The sequence below is a fragment of the Punica granatum genome, chromosome 5 (assembly GCF_007655135.1).
Source record: "Punica granatum isolate Tunisia-2019 chromosome 5, ASM765513v2, whole genome shotgun sequence".
Taxonomy (NCBI): Eukaryota; Viridiplantae; Streptophyta; class Magnoliopsida; order Myrtales; family Lythraceae; genus Punica; species Punica granatum.
In genome coordinates, this window is record NC_045131.1 from 31,516,852 (window position 1) to 31,533,359 (window position 16,508).

General features: G+C 41.3%; 1 protein-coding gene across 5 annotated transcripts; it reads left to right on the forward strand.

Annotated features, from left to right (window-relative positions):
* Window positions 1-271: 271 nt before the first annotated feature.
* Window positions 272-7,626, forward strand: LOC116207448 (ATP-dependent Clp protease ATP-binding subunit ClpA homolog CD4B, chloroplastic-like). Of its 5 annotated transcripts, none has more exons than XM_031540392.1 (11): window positions 1,161-1,331; window positions 1,467-1,612; window positions 2,260-2,915; window positions 3,283-3,398; window positions 3,490-3,612; window positions 3,715-3,900; window positions 4,543-4,758; window positions 5,252-5,469; window positions 5,756-5,831; window positions 5,925-6,014; window positions 6,312-7,626. In XM_031540392.1, exons 3-11 carry the CDS (start codon window positions 2,282-2,284, stop codon window positions 7,491-7,493), a joined length of 2,841 nt encoding a protein of 946 aa, XP_031396252.1. In that variant the 5' UTR covers window positions 1,161-1,331; window positions 1,467-1,612; window positions 2,260-2,281; the 3' UTR covers window positions 7,494-7,626. The 5 variants fall into 5 exon arrangements, with proteins under 5 accessions (XP_031396247.1, XP_031396248.1, XP_031396250.1 ...); XM_031540391.1 differs by having other exon boundaries at window positions 1,487-1,612; XM_031540387.1 differs by lacking the exons at window positions 1,161-1,331; window positions 1,467-1,612 and adding an exon at window positions 272-740 and having other exon boundaries at window positions 6,312-7,623.
* The last annotated feature ends 8,882 nt before the right edge of the window (window positions 7,627-16,508 follow it).

Below are 16,508 nucleotides of genomic sequence, written 5' to 3' on the forward strand. Positions count from 1 at the left end.
GAAGGGAGGAAGGAACCAGCAGCGGCAGCCTCCGCCTGTCGGCGGCTCCAGCATCTCCAGTTCCGGCGATCTCTTTTCGGAGACCTTCCCTTTCTGACGATACGATTTTGATAGGCTCCACCCGGCTCCGCTCCTCCTCCTTCCTCAAAGGCTCGGTCCTAACCTCCCCACCCGAGATGTTAGATTCGGGTCTTTATTGCTTTGCTATAGAAGTCCTTTGTTCAGAGCTGGTTTGGGTGCGATTAGGGAGCTCTTGTTGTTCGCGTGAGTGGGTAATGCCGTGGGTGGACCAGAGTTGATTTTGGGGTGATTTCGAGCTCGATAGAAGCCCGAAACTCTGCTGGATGCGACTGTTTCTGCTAGGTCCGAGACTGAGTTACCCCAGTGTCGATTCAGGGGGTGCACAGGAGCTGATACGAGCCCGAAGGAAAAGCTAAAGGACGAAGCGGGAGCTGAGAGAAGGAATTGGGAGGACTCGTGGAGGTGTTGCAGCTGCGGATTTTGGAGGACGTCGAGCAAGGCGCCAGTGGTTGCTCAGCTTAGACTTGTGCAGATCTAGAGACATCGGAGGACGGACCCATTGAAGGTGGAGGAGATGGGACGAAGTCGGAGAGGTGGTCGCTAGGATGAGGAGGTACTGGCTTGTGACCGATGACCGAGGACCCGACGCTGTCTTCTCTGTTGAAATTGGTTCGCCGTGCTCTGCTGCTTGCACTGCCCTCCTGCTGTGTTGCTCCCAGGTCAGAGCACGGAGAAATTTGAGAGAGAGATTATATGGACCCACTGTTAATGCCCAGGTGCACCATTAATGCCACCTCAGCAAAATCAGTTAAACTTGACGGAAAAGTAACGGCACGATAGACGAGACAAAAAGTCAAAATTCCTGATTTTTGGTACGATTTTTGAAAGTTGATGCTAAAAATTAATGAAATGGGTAAAGTTCGTGTCTTTTTAAATTATTACAAAAATTTTATTTGTCCACCGTTAGTTTCATTTGTTCAGTGTTAGTATTATGTCAGCAAAATCAGTTAAAATTATGGAGAAAGTGATGGCATATTAGGCGAGACAAAAAAAAAAAAATCAAATTTGTGACTTTTCTCTTTTTAAAGTTCATGTTAAAAATGATAAATTGAGTGAAGTTGATTGCTTTTGATAAATTGAGGAAACACATCTTCTCAGTCACTCTTTCCTTCCCCCCGCCGTCCATTATTCGACGAAGAGAAAGGGAAGAGGGGTTTGGTTTCATTTCTGGGTGCTCTACCTAACTCCACTGCTTCGCAGACACAGCGCCTTCCCCCGTCCGTCCTCAATTTCGCCTCGCCGGTGTTTTCGTATGCTTATTCTCAATCCTTCTGCTTCTCTCCCCCTTTTGTCTTTTCTGTTAGCTCCGGTCTGCGCCTCTCTTATACGTAATATACAATCCGACCTACAGCTGAGCTGACTTATCGTGCTTATTGATTTTCGAGCGGCTCCCTCTGGTGACCAGTGCATCCTACTTCCCGGTCGTTTGTGTCTGGGGATTGTCATCTGGGAACGGTTAGATTAGATAACCTGAAGAATATTTCTTGGCGATGGAGAAGCTCATCCTAACTTCCTAACAGCATCAATCAAGGCTCGTGTTCTCTTTACAATTAACTTGCACCCCAGACCATAGTCATGGCTAGCCCCACCCAACCCTCTCTTCTACTTCTTCTAGTTTGCAGTTCTCGTCTTCTCCCCTTCTCCACCCCTGTTCTTTGAGCTGTCTTATGTTGCCTTTTTTTGGTCCTTGTTTGTGCGTGCATTAGCATTACTGTGGTGTGGATATTCCTGCATTCAATATATTGAGCTTTCACCGTTTTGCTGGCCATGATAGGTTGATAATGCTTTTATCCATTGCTTCTACTTGCTGCACATTTCCAAGCTTCTCTGGTTATTAATTCTGTTGAGCATGAAACATCCCCTGATGTGATTGCTGCACAGATTTTTGCTAATATGAGAGGAAGAATTTCGTTGACTCCTAACCTTCAGTATAAACTTGCTAATTGTCCTTTTAGATTAGCTTTTCATGGTTAAATTGTATAGTTTGCTGATAGTTCTGCTCCCTTGAGCTTTCCTTGGGATATGCGTAATTGTAAATCTTTTGGCCTTTCAATAGTATCATGATTTATCCCCACTCCCCCCAAAAAAGAAGAAGAAAAATTATGTTCTCTCATGGTGATTCTAAGTGACTTACTTGCCTATTGCTCCTATTGCTAACACGTGAAATCTAATCTGTAGGTCAAGGACAGCAGAGTGCGTCATGACGTGGGTCCTTGCTCAGTCAACTCATGTACCTGCTGTGGTTGCTAGTCGGAGGCATGGCAGCTCGAGCAGGTCAGGAAGGCCTAGAAGATCTGTAAAAATGATGTCTGCTCTTCAGGCACCCTCTCTCTCTATGAGAGGCTTTTATGGTTTGCAACGGAAAATGATGTCTGCTCTTCAAGCACCCTCTCTCACTATGAGAGGCTTTTCCGGTTTGCGAGGGACCAATGCTCTCGACAATTTAGTTAAGACTGGACTTAGCCTTGATTTTAATGCTAAAGTGGCAAGCTCGATCTCCTTCCCCGGGGGAAGGGGCCGCCGTTGTGTAGCTAGAGCCATGTTTGAGCGATTTACGGAAAAGGCAATTAAGGTAATCATGCTTGCCCAGGAGGAAGCACGCAGATTAGGTCACAATTTTGTTGGGACAGAGCAAATCCTACTTGGTCTTATTGGTGAAGGCACTGGCATAGCTGCCAAAGTTCTCAAGTCAATGGGGATCAATCTTAAAGATGCACGTGTTGAGGTGGAGAAAATAATTGGAAGGGGGAGTGGGTTTGTTGCTGTGGAGATTCCATTTACTCCGAGGGCGAAGCGTGTTTTGGAGCTCTCACTGGAAGAAGCACGTCAACTTGGTAAGACGCATTCTTCTCTTCTTGTATTTGCCTATTATTAACCTGATTATCTTGCCACACACAGTTCTTAATTATAAGTTACAGCCTGAATCAGAACCATAGAGCTATTCAGTCAGTAGTTTTTCAAGTCAACTTCAATTCAGTGGAATAAAGTAATTGATTTCCAAGAGTTTGGAATGGCCTGTCTGTTATATGAAGCAAATAATGTTGCCCGAAATCAACTGGGAAAGATTCCCTTTCTACCATTTTAAATTATCTTATCTGAGCTTGTCACCCTAACCTTCACTGTTGCCAATGTATTTTTTGATTGTTGTCTTGGTTGAAGTTGTTCTGTGGCTGACAAAAACTGTTCCCATGTATACTGAAGGCCATAATTATATCGGATCTGAACACTTGCTTCTTGGATTGCTTCGAGAGGGTGAAGGGGTGGCAGCTCGTGTTCTCGAGAATTTGGGTGCTGACCCTGGCAATATCCGCACGCAGGCGAGCTTACTTTCACTAAACACATAGGGGAGACCCTATCCACATGGCTGTGGCGTAGTATGTGTGACATGGTTGTATCCTGTTACGGCAGGTTATCAGAATGGTTGGAGAGAGTACTGAGGCTGTTGGTGCTGGTGTTGGAGGCGGAAGTAGTGGCAACAAGATGCCAACACTCGAGGAATATGGGACGAACTTGACCAAGTTGGCGGAGGAGGTCAGTAGCGGTTCTTTTACTTTCTTTGCTGTTTCATATAGGGTATTATTGTTGCGTTTCTGATGGAGCCTACTTTAAAGTGAAACTGTATTGCTTTTGTAGGGTAAACTGGATCCTGTTGTGGGAAGGCAGCAACAGATAGAACGTGTTGTCCAAATCTTGGGTCGTCGAACCAAAAACAACCCTTGTCTTATTGGAGAGCCTGGTGTAGGGAAGACTGCCATTGCCGAAGGCCTTGCACAAAGAATTGCAAGTGGTGATGTTCCCGAGACAATTGAAGGGAAGAAGGTGAGATTTAGTTTTATTAGTTTATCGTGAGGAACTCCCTCAAGCTCTCTAACTTTCATATAAAGAAGCCTCAAGGTGCCTCTCCGCCTTATAAGTTATCTTCTATGCTTTTTGTATATTAGCCTTTATTCTTCTTGTTCAATGCCTTGCTAAATATTCCCTTGCACTTTTGTAATCTGAGTTCTGAAGACCTACTTCCATAGGCAAGTTCACCTCATTTTTATCTCCTCTTTCATTAAGGTAGTAAAGATAAATGGAAGACATACATTAGAGTTCCATTTTGAGTTGGCAGTTATTTTGAGGCAGCCCTTTTAAATGCCGCCAAAATGGACATTCTTTCAACAATTTATATGAACCATGCTACTGATTTTTTTAATATGTACATTAAGGAACCTTCATACTGGTCAAGATAATATCAACTATAGCTGTATATTTATTTTGGCGTTGGGCATAGTTGGTAGATTGGTTCAGAAATTATTAACATTTCAAGTGTCAGGAAATGTTAAGTTAATTTATTCGAAAAAAAGAAAAGGTGTCAGGAAGTATTTGTCGCTTTATTTTTATTTGAAGTCTCATTATCTGTAGATTCTTATAATATTGAGTAAAGGGAGAAAGTTGTATATGTTCCTTTTTGCATTTCAGGTTATTACCTTAGACATGGGTCTCTTAGTTGCTGGCACGAAATACCGTGGAGAGTTCGAGGAGAGACTGAAGAAGCTAATGGAAGAAATTAAACAGAGTGATGAAATAATGCTTTTCATTGATGAGGTTCACACCTTGATTGGAGCTGGCGCGGCAGAAGGAGCAATTGATGCTGCAAACATATTGAAACCTGCTCTTGCAAGAGGTGAATTGCAGGTATTTTCTTTTTCTTTTTTGGCTTGGCACGTAAATATTTACTAGCATCAATGGAGCATCCAGTGTTCAGCTTTGGCTGCATTGCTTCATGAATAATGAGGACACTTCAATATAAAATCTGTATTTCTTGCATTGATTCAAGTGTTTCAAAGCCATATGTTGATGCTTTGCAAAGGAAGGGGTTTGATGCTAGTGCTGAGTTTTTAATCCTTTTTTTTTAAAAATCAATTTTGAGATTTAAAGACAAAAATAATTGAAGATTGTTTTCAGTACTGGAGATTTAACTAGTAGAATGCGCATGGGAATAACATTGAAAAAGTGCAAAAGAGGTAAGATGTAAAGAAAGGAAAAAGGAGAAGAGAAATAGAAAGGGAAGGGGGGGAAAGAATTCGTATGCTGCTTAAGGAATTCAAAATGGGCTGAGAGATGTCGGAATAGATCCTGTCATCTCTGCATTGATCTGATATAAGAACTCATCTCTCTGTGAGTACAGTGCATTGGGGCTACAACACTGGATGAATACAGGAAGCATATTGAGAAGGACCCAGCTTTAGAAAGACGTTTCCAACCAGTCAAAGTTCCTGAACCATCAGTTGATGAAACCATTCAAATTCTTAAGGGGCTTCGGGAGAGATATGAGATCCATCACAAGCTCCGTTACACTGATGAAGCTCTAGTAGCTGCAGCGCAGCTATCCTATCAATACATTAGGTGTGCCATTTTTTTTTTTTTAAATGTTGTTCCCAAATGGAAAATGTGCCCTCTCTGAACTTGGTGTGACATTAGGAAATCCGTTTGCTTTGCTGGTTCATCGGTTATCTCTAACTTTACTCTTGCATGAAATATACACTCGCCTATCCTAGACCTACAAGCTTGAGGGACAGTACTGAGCCAAAATTTTGCTATTATGAACTTTTATTATGTCAATTTTGCTTGATTTCTTCCTGTAAAACTGCAAAAGTTTATAGTTGTATTTGGCTACTTCTCTGTACTTCAGTGACCGTTTCCTCCCTGACAAAGCAATTGATTTGGTTGATGAAGCTGGTTCTCGTGTTCGACTACGTCATGCACAGGTTTGAAATCTCATTTCTAAGCTACGCGTAATGGTCCTTTTTCATCCTCCAAGAAAGAAGCTGCTTGTTTATCTTATTGTTTATTATATGCAGCTCCCAGAGGAGGCAAGAGAGCTTGAGAAAGAGCTCAGGCAAATCACAAAGGAGAAGAATGAGGCTGTTCGGAGTCAGGACTTTGAGAAGGTATGGATTTTGTCATAAATACTTTTTTTGACCTTGTATCGCTTATTTTCAGGGTTGATTCTGCAGAGGCTATTTATTAATTGCTAATAATAAGCCATATTCTTGATTTGATTGGTGGCCTGAGGCCCGACATATGTTTAGTAACCACAGTTTTAGATCTTTTTCCGTCTTATGGCTTCCTTGTTAGTCTGTAATCACCTGATGAAAGCTTGGACTCTTTACCCTTTTAGTTTTGAATGCTTCATTCTTTTATTCTTCTGGAGGAGTGTCTCGACGAATAAGTTAGCATATGTGCAGGCTGGGGAACTGCGAGATAGAGAGATGGATCTGAAAGCACAGATATCAGCCCTCGTGGATAAAGGGAAAGAGATGAGCAAGGCTGAGGCTGATGCGGGAGATGTAGGCCCTGTAGTGACTGAAGTAGATATTCAGCATATTGTGTCTTCTTGGACTGGTATTCCCGTTGAGAAAGTGTCCAGTGATGAGTCAGATCGGCTCCTCAAGATGGAGGAGACCCTCCACAAGCGAGTCATCGGACAGGATGAGGCAGTCAAAGCCATCAGTCGTGCCATCCGCCGAGCTCGTGTTGGCCTCAAGAATCCCAACAGACCAATAGCTAGCTTCATCTTCTCTGGTCCGACTGGTGTGGGGAAGTCAGAACTTGCTAAAGCACTGGCTGCATACTACTTTGGGTCGGAGGAAGCCATGATCCGACTTGACATGAGTGAATTCATGGAGAGGCACACAGTTTCCAAGCTCATTGGTTCCCCCCCTGGTTATGTTGGTTACACCGAGGGAGGTCAGCTCACTGAGGCGGTCCGTCGCCGGCCTTACACCGTGGTGCTATTCGATGAGATTGAGAAAGCTCATCCCGATGTCTTTAACATGATGCTCCAGATCCTTGAGGATGGGAGGCTGACCGACAGCAAGGGACGGACAGTGGACTTCAAGAACACGTTGCTAATCATGACATCAAATGTGGGGAGTAGCGTGATCGAGAAGGGGGGCCGCCGCATAGGTTTTGATCTCGATTATGACGAGAAGGACAGCAGCTACAACAGGATTAAGAGCCTGGTGACGGAAGAGCTGAAACAGTACTTCCGCCCTGAGTTCCTCAACAGGCTGGATGAGATGATAGTGTTCCGGCAGCTGACCAAGCTGGAGGTGAAGGAAATAGCGGACATCATGCTGAAGGAGGTGTTTGAGAGGCTCAAGGGCAAGGACATAGAGCTCCAGGTAACTGAGAGATTCAGGGATCGGGTGGTTGAGGAAGGCTACAACCCGAGCTATGGGGCGAGGCCGCTAAGGAGGGCCATCATGAGGCTGCTTGAGGACAGCATGGCTGAGAAGATGCTCGCAAGGGAGATCAAGGAGGGTGACTCTGTTATCGTTGATGTTGATTCTGATGGTAATGTGACGGTGCTCAATGGAAGTAGTGGTTCCCCCGATGTTCTGCCTGACGCAGCAAGTCCTGTTTAAAAAGTGGGATTGTGCGGCATCTCATTAATATGAATTTTCTTCTTGTTTTTGCTTTTGAGTGAGGGGAGGTGGTTGTAAACATCTTAGGACTGATTAATTATAATAGATGTTATATTTATTATCTTTTTTATTATCCTCTTATTATGCAAAAAAGAGTTCTAAGCCAAAGTCCTATGCTGATATGCGATGGAATTTCTGAGTTTAATAAGGTACAACATTCACCCAGAACGGTTTCTCCATATTGAAAGGGCGGAGGGGGAATACGTTCTCGGTAATTTGTCATCTTTTATTTAGTAAAATCAAAACAATGGGAGGTCATGATGAAAACATTGAGGATATAAATGGCCAGATTGAGGATGAAACATTTGGTCAATAACTGGTTTCTTTTTTCCTATTATTTTTATTTAAACATAGGGTTTTAGGATATCAACACAGTTAGCGGAGGCTCTCATACATTCGATTCTTACATTCGTGAATAATTTTACGAGTTTAATTATTTAATAATATATACCGTACTTGTAACTCATTTTTCATAAACCAACATGAAACTTCGATCTTTTTTCATAAATCAATATGAAACTTGGAGAACGGGTTGCTCCTCCGATTGTTGCCAATGAAATTTGCCGGCTCCACAACAATAACACATTGGTTGGATTGATGCCCACCACCACAATTCTCACAAGTCGGTGCAGAAACTTGAGTCGAATGAATACTCACTGCATCCACCTTCTTGTGGAGAGCAGCGATTTGAGCATGTAGAGTATTTGCCGTGTCTAGTTTGTACAACCCACTGCTCTTCTCGGATTTGTCCGCCCCGCTCGGAAGGCTGCTGCTCGCTATTCATCGTTATTTGCTCCAAGAGCTCATAGGCCTCATCATCCGACTTATTCAACAAAGTTCCTCTGGCCGCCGCATCCAAAGTAACTCTTGTCGATCCAAGAAGCCCGTTGTAGAACGATTGTACCAACATCCACTCCTCGATAATTTCTTGAATCTTTCCCCTGCCTCCCCCGAAGATTTGAACTCTTGTTGCCCAAATGTCATGATGTGATTTCTCATCTTTGTTGCCTTCGAGGAAGGGAAGTACTTGGTCAAGAACTTCTACTCCAAATAATCTCATGTCGTGATTGATCCCGGCAGCAATGATTGAAGCCACGGCTTGGCTTTGTCCTTCAAGGGGAAAGGTAAGAGCCTCAACCTCACCGCATTCGAAGTCTCTCCATTTTGTCGGAATGTGTCGCATATCTCCAAGAAGTTGCTCAAGTGAGCATTTGGATCTTCACTTGGCAAACACCTTGGAACCTTGAATCATTTGGATGAGTCTCAGCTTATCTCGAAATTGTTGGCCTGGATTGCCGGTCTTTGAATGCCTGAGCGATTACCTAAGGCACGAGGTATCGCATAATCACCCAAAGTTTTTGCTTATAGTGGCCGTGCCGCTTCCACATTTTGCTCATCAAGATCATTATGTTCCGCCATGTTGGAAGCTTGAGTGCGTAAGCTTCTCTTTGAAGTCGATGAAAGGTCCTCTCGATCTCAGGATTGAAAGGCAACCTCTCCAAGTTTCGACTTCTCTGCATTCACCTAGTAAGATAAAAGTAAAATAATTAAAAACAAGACTTGATCTTCTACTAGAATGCTAGTATCAATGTCCGCAACAATATTAGAACAATTTCCTGGTAACGGCACCAAAAACTTGTTATCTCCTCGCAAGTATATGAGTCGTGCAAATAATAAAGAAGTGAGAAAACTATCGTCGCACAAAGAGTTGTGCCAATAGTGTCGCCAAGCACTGATATCATCACACTCGGATAGAAGTCAAGTAAACCGCTAATTGAGAGATATAATTAGAGAACAAGATAGATTGACTAACACGATATTACTAAATTACTCAACGGCAATCACTACTAAAAAATGCTAGGAGTTCGACTTCTCTTGATGTATTGACCCTTAATACTCTCTTTCTCGATTTGCTAAATGAATGATTGCACTACCCTAGGATTCAAGCGCTCTTTCCAAGGTATCGTTCGAATTGCTTAGGAAAACATATCGAGTCTACCCAACATCCTCTATATTCTATGGCTATTGCAATTAGACAATTCACTAAGTCTCAATCCCGACTCATGCATGCCTAAAGCATGCAAGTATATTCCTATCTCCACACGCGAATCAACTCGACTAAACAACTAATCGAAGTTAAACAAAGGCTATCTTACATCGTTTCTAAACCTTCACTCACTTCCTTGAGTTCGTTCGGGTCACAACATCGATGTGAGGTGATCAATCAACAACACGTATTAAGTATGGAGATAAAATAAGCACATCGTATCATTCCATAAACCAATAAAGAGAGTATTCGGAATCAAAATACACCAAGTTTCATCGGAACCCTAGCAATCGAACTTAGCTCATGGCTAAGATAGTCATAACTACAACATATATAAACATACTACATGAGAAAGAAAAGAGAAAGGTCAAGAGAAACCTCGTTGCAAGTCGATGTCTCGACCGGTTGCTCAGCTTCCGTCTTCACCTGAACTGTGTGAAATTAGCATGAATTTGGACCTCCTTGCCGCGGTCACATCCTGGTCATGTTGATAAAATAGGCTTAAATGAGTCAATTTGGTGAATTTTGGCCTAATTAGAGCTATTTTTGCATGATTAGGTTTAATCGGGTCTCAGGTTTGCTCGACTCTTTAAATTGGGTCCAATTGCCTTGATTATTACCGAATGCAGCCTCTGTTCAGTTCTGTGCTGAATATAGCCGAGTGGGTATTAGGATTAGGTGTGTGCAGTTGTGCTTAATTAGGGTCCAATTAGGCTTAATCAAGTGAAATTAGCATAATTAGTGGCTTGGCCCTTAGCAATTGGAGTCCAATTTGATGTAGATGTGTTCAATCTGTGAAATTGAATGTGCTGTGCATGTATAAGTAAGGGGCCGAACGTATATGTGTTTGTAATAGAGTCAAATCTTGGTCAGTTTGTAAAATTGAAGTCCAATAGTGTATAATCATGTAAATTTGATTTAATTACATGGGATTAACAGTTAATAGACATCAATTAGGGGTCTTAGGTGTTCTAGGAAGGTCTAAGTGACCTTGAGAGTAGGGTCAGTAGGACCCGGGGTTGATTAATCGATTAGATTCTGTCAATCGGATTAATAATTGACTAATTGATTCAAAATTCAACCCTCGTGTGTAAAATTAATCAAGATTAAAATATTTAATTCATGTAAACTCAGACATAATCATTACGGGGAATTAAGTGGATAAGTCATTAATTGAGTCATAGATCAAAATTGAAGGTCTTAGGACTTTCAGGGCATAAGATTTTTATAGATTTTGAGGAATAATCGATTAACTCATGTATACAAGGGTTGTAAATAAAAATTGGAAAATCAAGGGGTCAAAATTGAATAAAGTGAATAGCCATAGCTCTAAACACGGTGTGTTTGGTTTTAGAGTTAAGTAGAGTTGAATTTTGATTTTAATTAGGTTGTAATGATTGTACTATTGAATTATGAGAAAAAAGTGTGAAAAAATAATAAATAGTTGAAAGAAAGTAATGGTTGTGTTGTTGAATTGTGGAAAAAGTAATAGATAGTTGATAGAATTTAGTATTAAAAATTGAATTGAATGATTAAAAAATTTGAAGAAAAAGGGAAAAATAATAATTGTATTGTTGATTTTTATTGTGTTTAATTGCAAAATCCAATTGGATTTATTTTTCATAAGTAAGAGGCATAGGCTCACTTTTGGGCTCTAGGCCCACTTGTAGGCCCTATCGGTCCATTTAATGGAATTGGCTTGAATATATTGTCCATTAATTTTGGCCTGAAGATATGACCTTCTATATATTTATTCGGGGTTCCGAATGTGTGGCCCATCGGATATATTCATTCGTGGGTGAATGGGCATGTGTGTGACGTGCGGAAATTTGTAATAGTTTTTACTTTCCCTGGACACACACAGACATATATATATATATATATAGCTACACTTGTAAGTAAGACCCTAGACCTTGGGATCAACAATTGTACTTAATATTCATAAAAAAATTGTACTTAATAAATAAAGCTTGGTTAGATTTGATTAGGAAGAGCCCATGAGATTCGATAATATCGTAATAGAGTTCCCCGAGCCTAACCCTAGTTCGCATGTCGAGTCAAACAAGTCCACAGGTGGTTAGCATCTTGATCCTTTTAGACTTTCTAGGTGGCTCACTGGTCTTTCTTAAATAAATTGGTATAGTAGCAACTCATTTCCAGTCCCAAGCAACACGGGCTAATCCTAACATCGTTCATGCTAGCAAAGACACTAGTCACGCGCAGCTTAGCAACTACATTGGGGATCTACAAGAGGGACTCGAGCCCATATTCCCTGTTTTATCAATTAACTCCAATCTAACATTTGGGTGTATTGAGTGCGCACTTTTCAATTAGCATTATATTCCAAATGAAACGGTTGACCTCGGACCTTTAGGAATCCCTAATTAGGATTAGATAGGGAGGCTTAGTAAGGGTAAGCCAATGTGAGGATTTTTACTAGAAACAGTCCTGAATAACTCTCTCTCGACTTGCAAGTCAGATGATCATCGGTTTAGGGTGACTGGAAACCATGGGTCGAGAGCCTGCACGTATAAGTAGCACCCAGCCCTAGAAGCTCTAAGCACCCATGTGCATATTCTTTCTTGCGTGAATTGATTATTCGCTTACTAGTATAAAGGGTAAACAATATGGATTCTTCTGATCGTATCTTCTATTTTTTTGGGTAGATATAAATTGTATAGGAATAAATGAACAATTGTAAAACTGAAAATCTCTCATACCTTTCACTCATTACTTATCATAACGCATGACATGATTTTTCAAAAGAAATTGGCTTAGATTATCATTGGAACCACAACATATGATCCCCTTTGTTTGTAGATGGGACTACTTGAATATAGACTTCCTAGTGGTGGAGGGACCTATCGGGGAAAGAGCAGAACAATGTTAAGAGGACCATGGGGAATGTCCCGTCCTTATTAGAGGTAGAGATCGACTGGCGCCTGTTGAGCACACTTGTTAAGTGTTGGGACCCTGTCAAGACAGTGTTCAACGTCGGGGGTCACGAGCTAGTGCCAATCCTAGAGGAGTACACTAAGCTCCTTTCCGTTCCTACTTAGGAGAAGGGACCGGTTGTCCCAACTCTGGACAATTCTCCCGGGGGTATGGGCTATAGGTTGACGGGAACTAAGCATGACCGGATAGAGGGTACCCTTGAGAAAAACAAAGGTCAATTCGTTTACCTTGAGGACTATCAAAACCTATTTACGAACCAAAAAGGAAAGGCAACAGAGTGGGCTTGACACCAATTTTACTATCATGCTTTTATAGTTGTGCTATTCGGGACATACTTATTTCACAAGACTTAGGTCGCTTTTGACGCAACAGTGGTTGACGTTGCCCACCAAGCGGTGTGTGGTCAGTGCTATACTATGATCGTGATCACCTAAACGATCAGGTCATTAGCATATGCAAAGACCCATATGCAAGAGACGTAGGTAGCTCCTGAATTGTTGCAGCTGGGATTTTTAAGTCACCTCCGTGGAGTCGGAGACTTCTTTGTGCCCTTTCTTTTAAAACTCGAAGAGGACCGTTTTTTGGAGCTCAAATTTAAAGCTCAAAAGCAATTACCCTCTGTCATTGCAGATGAGTAGAGGACTAGGCTTGCTTCTTTAACTACCCGATTTTTTGTATGGCAAACAAACTGGTTTTTCCTACACGTGCCCTTTTGAGATGTGAACATTTCTGGGGCATTCCACTCATAGGTTTTTCTTGACGGTTGGCATATTTTCCCTCCCGAGTTTATCTCCAATTCAGAAGAGAGGGCTTACATGGCTATGTGCAGCGGCAAGTGGTCTTTGTTGGCACATAAGTGAGTGAGATTAGCACGTAATGCTTGGCACTGGGAAGTAATCGCCACTACATCGATTTATCAAAGCGAAAGGCCGGTGAGCCACTTAAGAAATTCATAGGGATGAAGACAGTAATCGCCTAAAAACTTATATGACTTGATCTGCGAACCAAAAATTGGATTTAGGAGAATTTATTACGGGATGACTTGGTGTGTAAACAAAAAATTTATCAACTTTTCCTAAGTTCTACTCATATTTTTTTTTCCTTTTTATTTTTTGGCTTTCCTCAAGTTTCATTCCAATTTTATTCACAATTCATATTTACATGATTAATCCGTCAAATCCCAAAATCGGTAAAAGAAACGTATCCCTCAAGCTCCAGAGACCTTTAATTTTATCCTAGGACTCGGCTCATGGGTTATGACCCTTATTCTTCGCGATTAATGTCCAGTTTACATGATTAACCCATTTTACTATTGATTAATCGAATTTTCACACAAGAATTGGATTTTTATTCAATTATTTTGACAATTAATCCAATTATGAGACTGTGAGTTAATTAATTATTCCCCAGTCCTATTGACCCACCCTCAAGGCTACATGGACCTTCCTAGATGTCCTAAGACGTGTAATTAGTTTTGATTAAACACAACCCCATGGAATTAACCTCAAATTTACATGATTAACATGATTGGACTTCTTTTCTTTTTTTTTTGGTAAATAAAGGAATGCATTAGAAATTAATCATCTATGCGCATGGCGCTAATAGCTCTCGGGAAAGAAAGTCCCATAATGTCTTTAAATAAAAACTCCCTAATAGATAAAGGTGATTGACGTAAAATGGCAAGACTATTCGAAGATTCAGCTCCAATGTTTGCAAGATGATCAGCACATTGGTTAGCCTCCCTGTATGTATGCTTCGGAATGATGGCTTCAAATTGTTGGCATAGGGTCCTGCAGTCATCGATCAAATTTATTAGAACCCTATTGGGTGTGTTACCCCATACCCAATTTAAGATTAGCTGTGCATCAAGTTCAACAACCAAGCGGTCAATTCTACAATCACGAGCAATTGTCAATCCTTGTCTAAGAGCTTTAAGTTCAGCCACTGGACTAGTAGTACACAAAAGATTCATCATAAAACCAGTGACCCATCTACCAACTGAGTCTCGGATGAGGCCACCCGCACCAGCTAAACCAGGGTTGCCCTTCGATCATCCATCCGTGTTAAGTTTGTGGAAGCCATCCGGGGGGAATTCCCAACAGACATGGATGGTAGAATGTGGCGTTGGAGGGGTTCGTGACATTGTTGCATAGAACTCCTCTGCCATCTGGATGGTGTAGTCAAATAGGTTACTGTGGAGGGGTTTCGAAGAGACGATGAGAGCGTTCATGTTTTTCCAGAGATGCCAAATAGCAAAGGAGAAGATAACACACCAAGGGATGTGTAAGTCTGATGAAAGGGTACTGGAGAGATTACGATGCACCCATTCAGTTAGAGGCTCCACGGAGGTGGTCAACGTTAGAGCTGAATCCTTGAACTGATGCCAAAAGGAGCGCGCAGTAGAGCAGCTCTGAATAATGTGATCAGTGGTTTCTAATTTTGACCAATTTGACCCCTAATTACAACATCTAAGCCTAAGACCCCAAATTGACGCAAAATGGACATTAACTCCTTGGGCCGAATCATTAATTAAGTCAATTTTACACTAATTAAGTCTAATTACTTCAATTGAACCTAATTAATCCAAATTGACACCCAATTGGACCGATACCCACTCGGTCACATCCATTCATCGTCACACATTCATCATGCATCAATTGGAAAGAAAATTGGAACAATCAACAACAATTATTCACATTCTAGCCCAATTAAGCCACAAAGACTACTAATTGACGCAATTAAGTAGTAATCAAGCCTAATCGACTAAGGAATTATGCAATTAACGCTCCTAATCAACTCAGCCTGAAAATTACAGCGATCAAACATGTCCAATTTCATGCCAATTTATGGGTGAGAAGTGGTAATTTTAACATATCTAAGTCTAATCATGCATATTAAGCCTACTAATAAACCCATCTAGGCCTATTTTATCATGATTTACAGAAAATCACGGAATGTTAATCTACCAATTTCATGCCCAATTAATTAAAATCAGCTGATTCCATGCACCTATTTATGCATGAAGGAGCTAATTACCACTAATCACACCTAATTAAGCACAAATAGACTCAATTAGCACTGCATCAAGTCTAATTAGTATGAAATTAATCTTTTCCCGTGAGCAATCAAGTTGAGTTTAGTCGAGTCAATCCTAGTTACTTATGATACTACTCAATTAAATCATAATCAAGCTCTAACTATTACACGCAAACTACCTACCTAGTCATCTAATTTGCACATGAACATGTAATTAAGATTCAAAACAACCAATATAAGAGAAAGGGAGCTCTATCTTAGTTCCGGGCAAAGGAATATAGCCTCACATTACCTTAGTTTGGGCAATTGTCCGGACTCCCGAGCTCCAAATGATAGGATTCAAGGCTCGGTTATTCAAAATCCTACTATATCTATGTGAGCTAAGTATAATTTCAGAATTTTGGGGGAGATTTGGAAGACCTCTCAATACATGAATGGTGGCCCAAAATTCCATGAACGTTGAAAACCATCCCCAACTTATAGGCATAGGCATATCAGGGTTCATTTTGCAATGTTCGAAAGCTCAAATGCAGAAATGAGACGATATTTAAAATTTCATTAGCCGACAGGCTACTAGTTGGCAGTCCTCGCGAGGACTATCAACTGGAACTTTGGTTGCGACAATGAATGGGCGCCCGGAGGGCGGGTGCCATTCCAAGTACCATTGCAATCCTGGGAATAGAGCCTCCGTATAGATGTGCCCACATCCTAGATTTTAATTTTCGACGAGAGTGAACTGACAGACTTCGATCTGAACTAGTTTGTTGATTCCAGGATCAACCATAGACGCATTTGGTTTTAGGGTTTTATAGGGCCTTAGGGTTTTTAGGGTTTTAGGGTTTTAGGGTTTTAGGGTTTTAGGGTTTTAGGGTTTTTAGGGTTTTTAGGGTTTTAGGGTTTTAGGGTTTTAGGGTTTT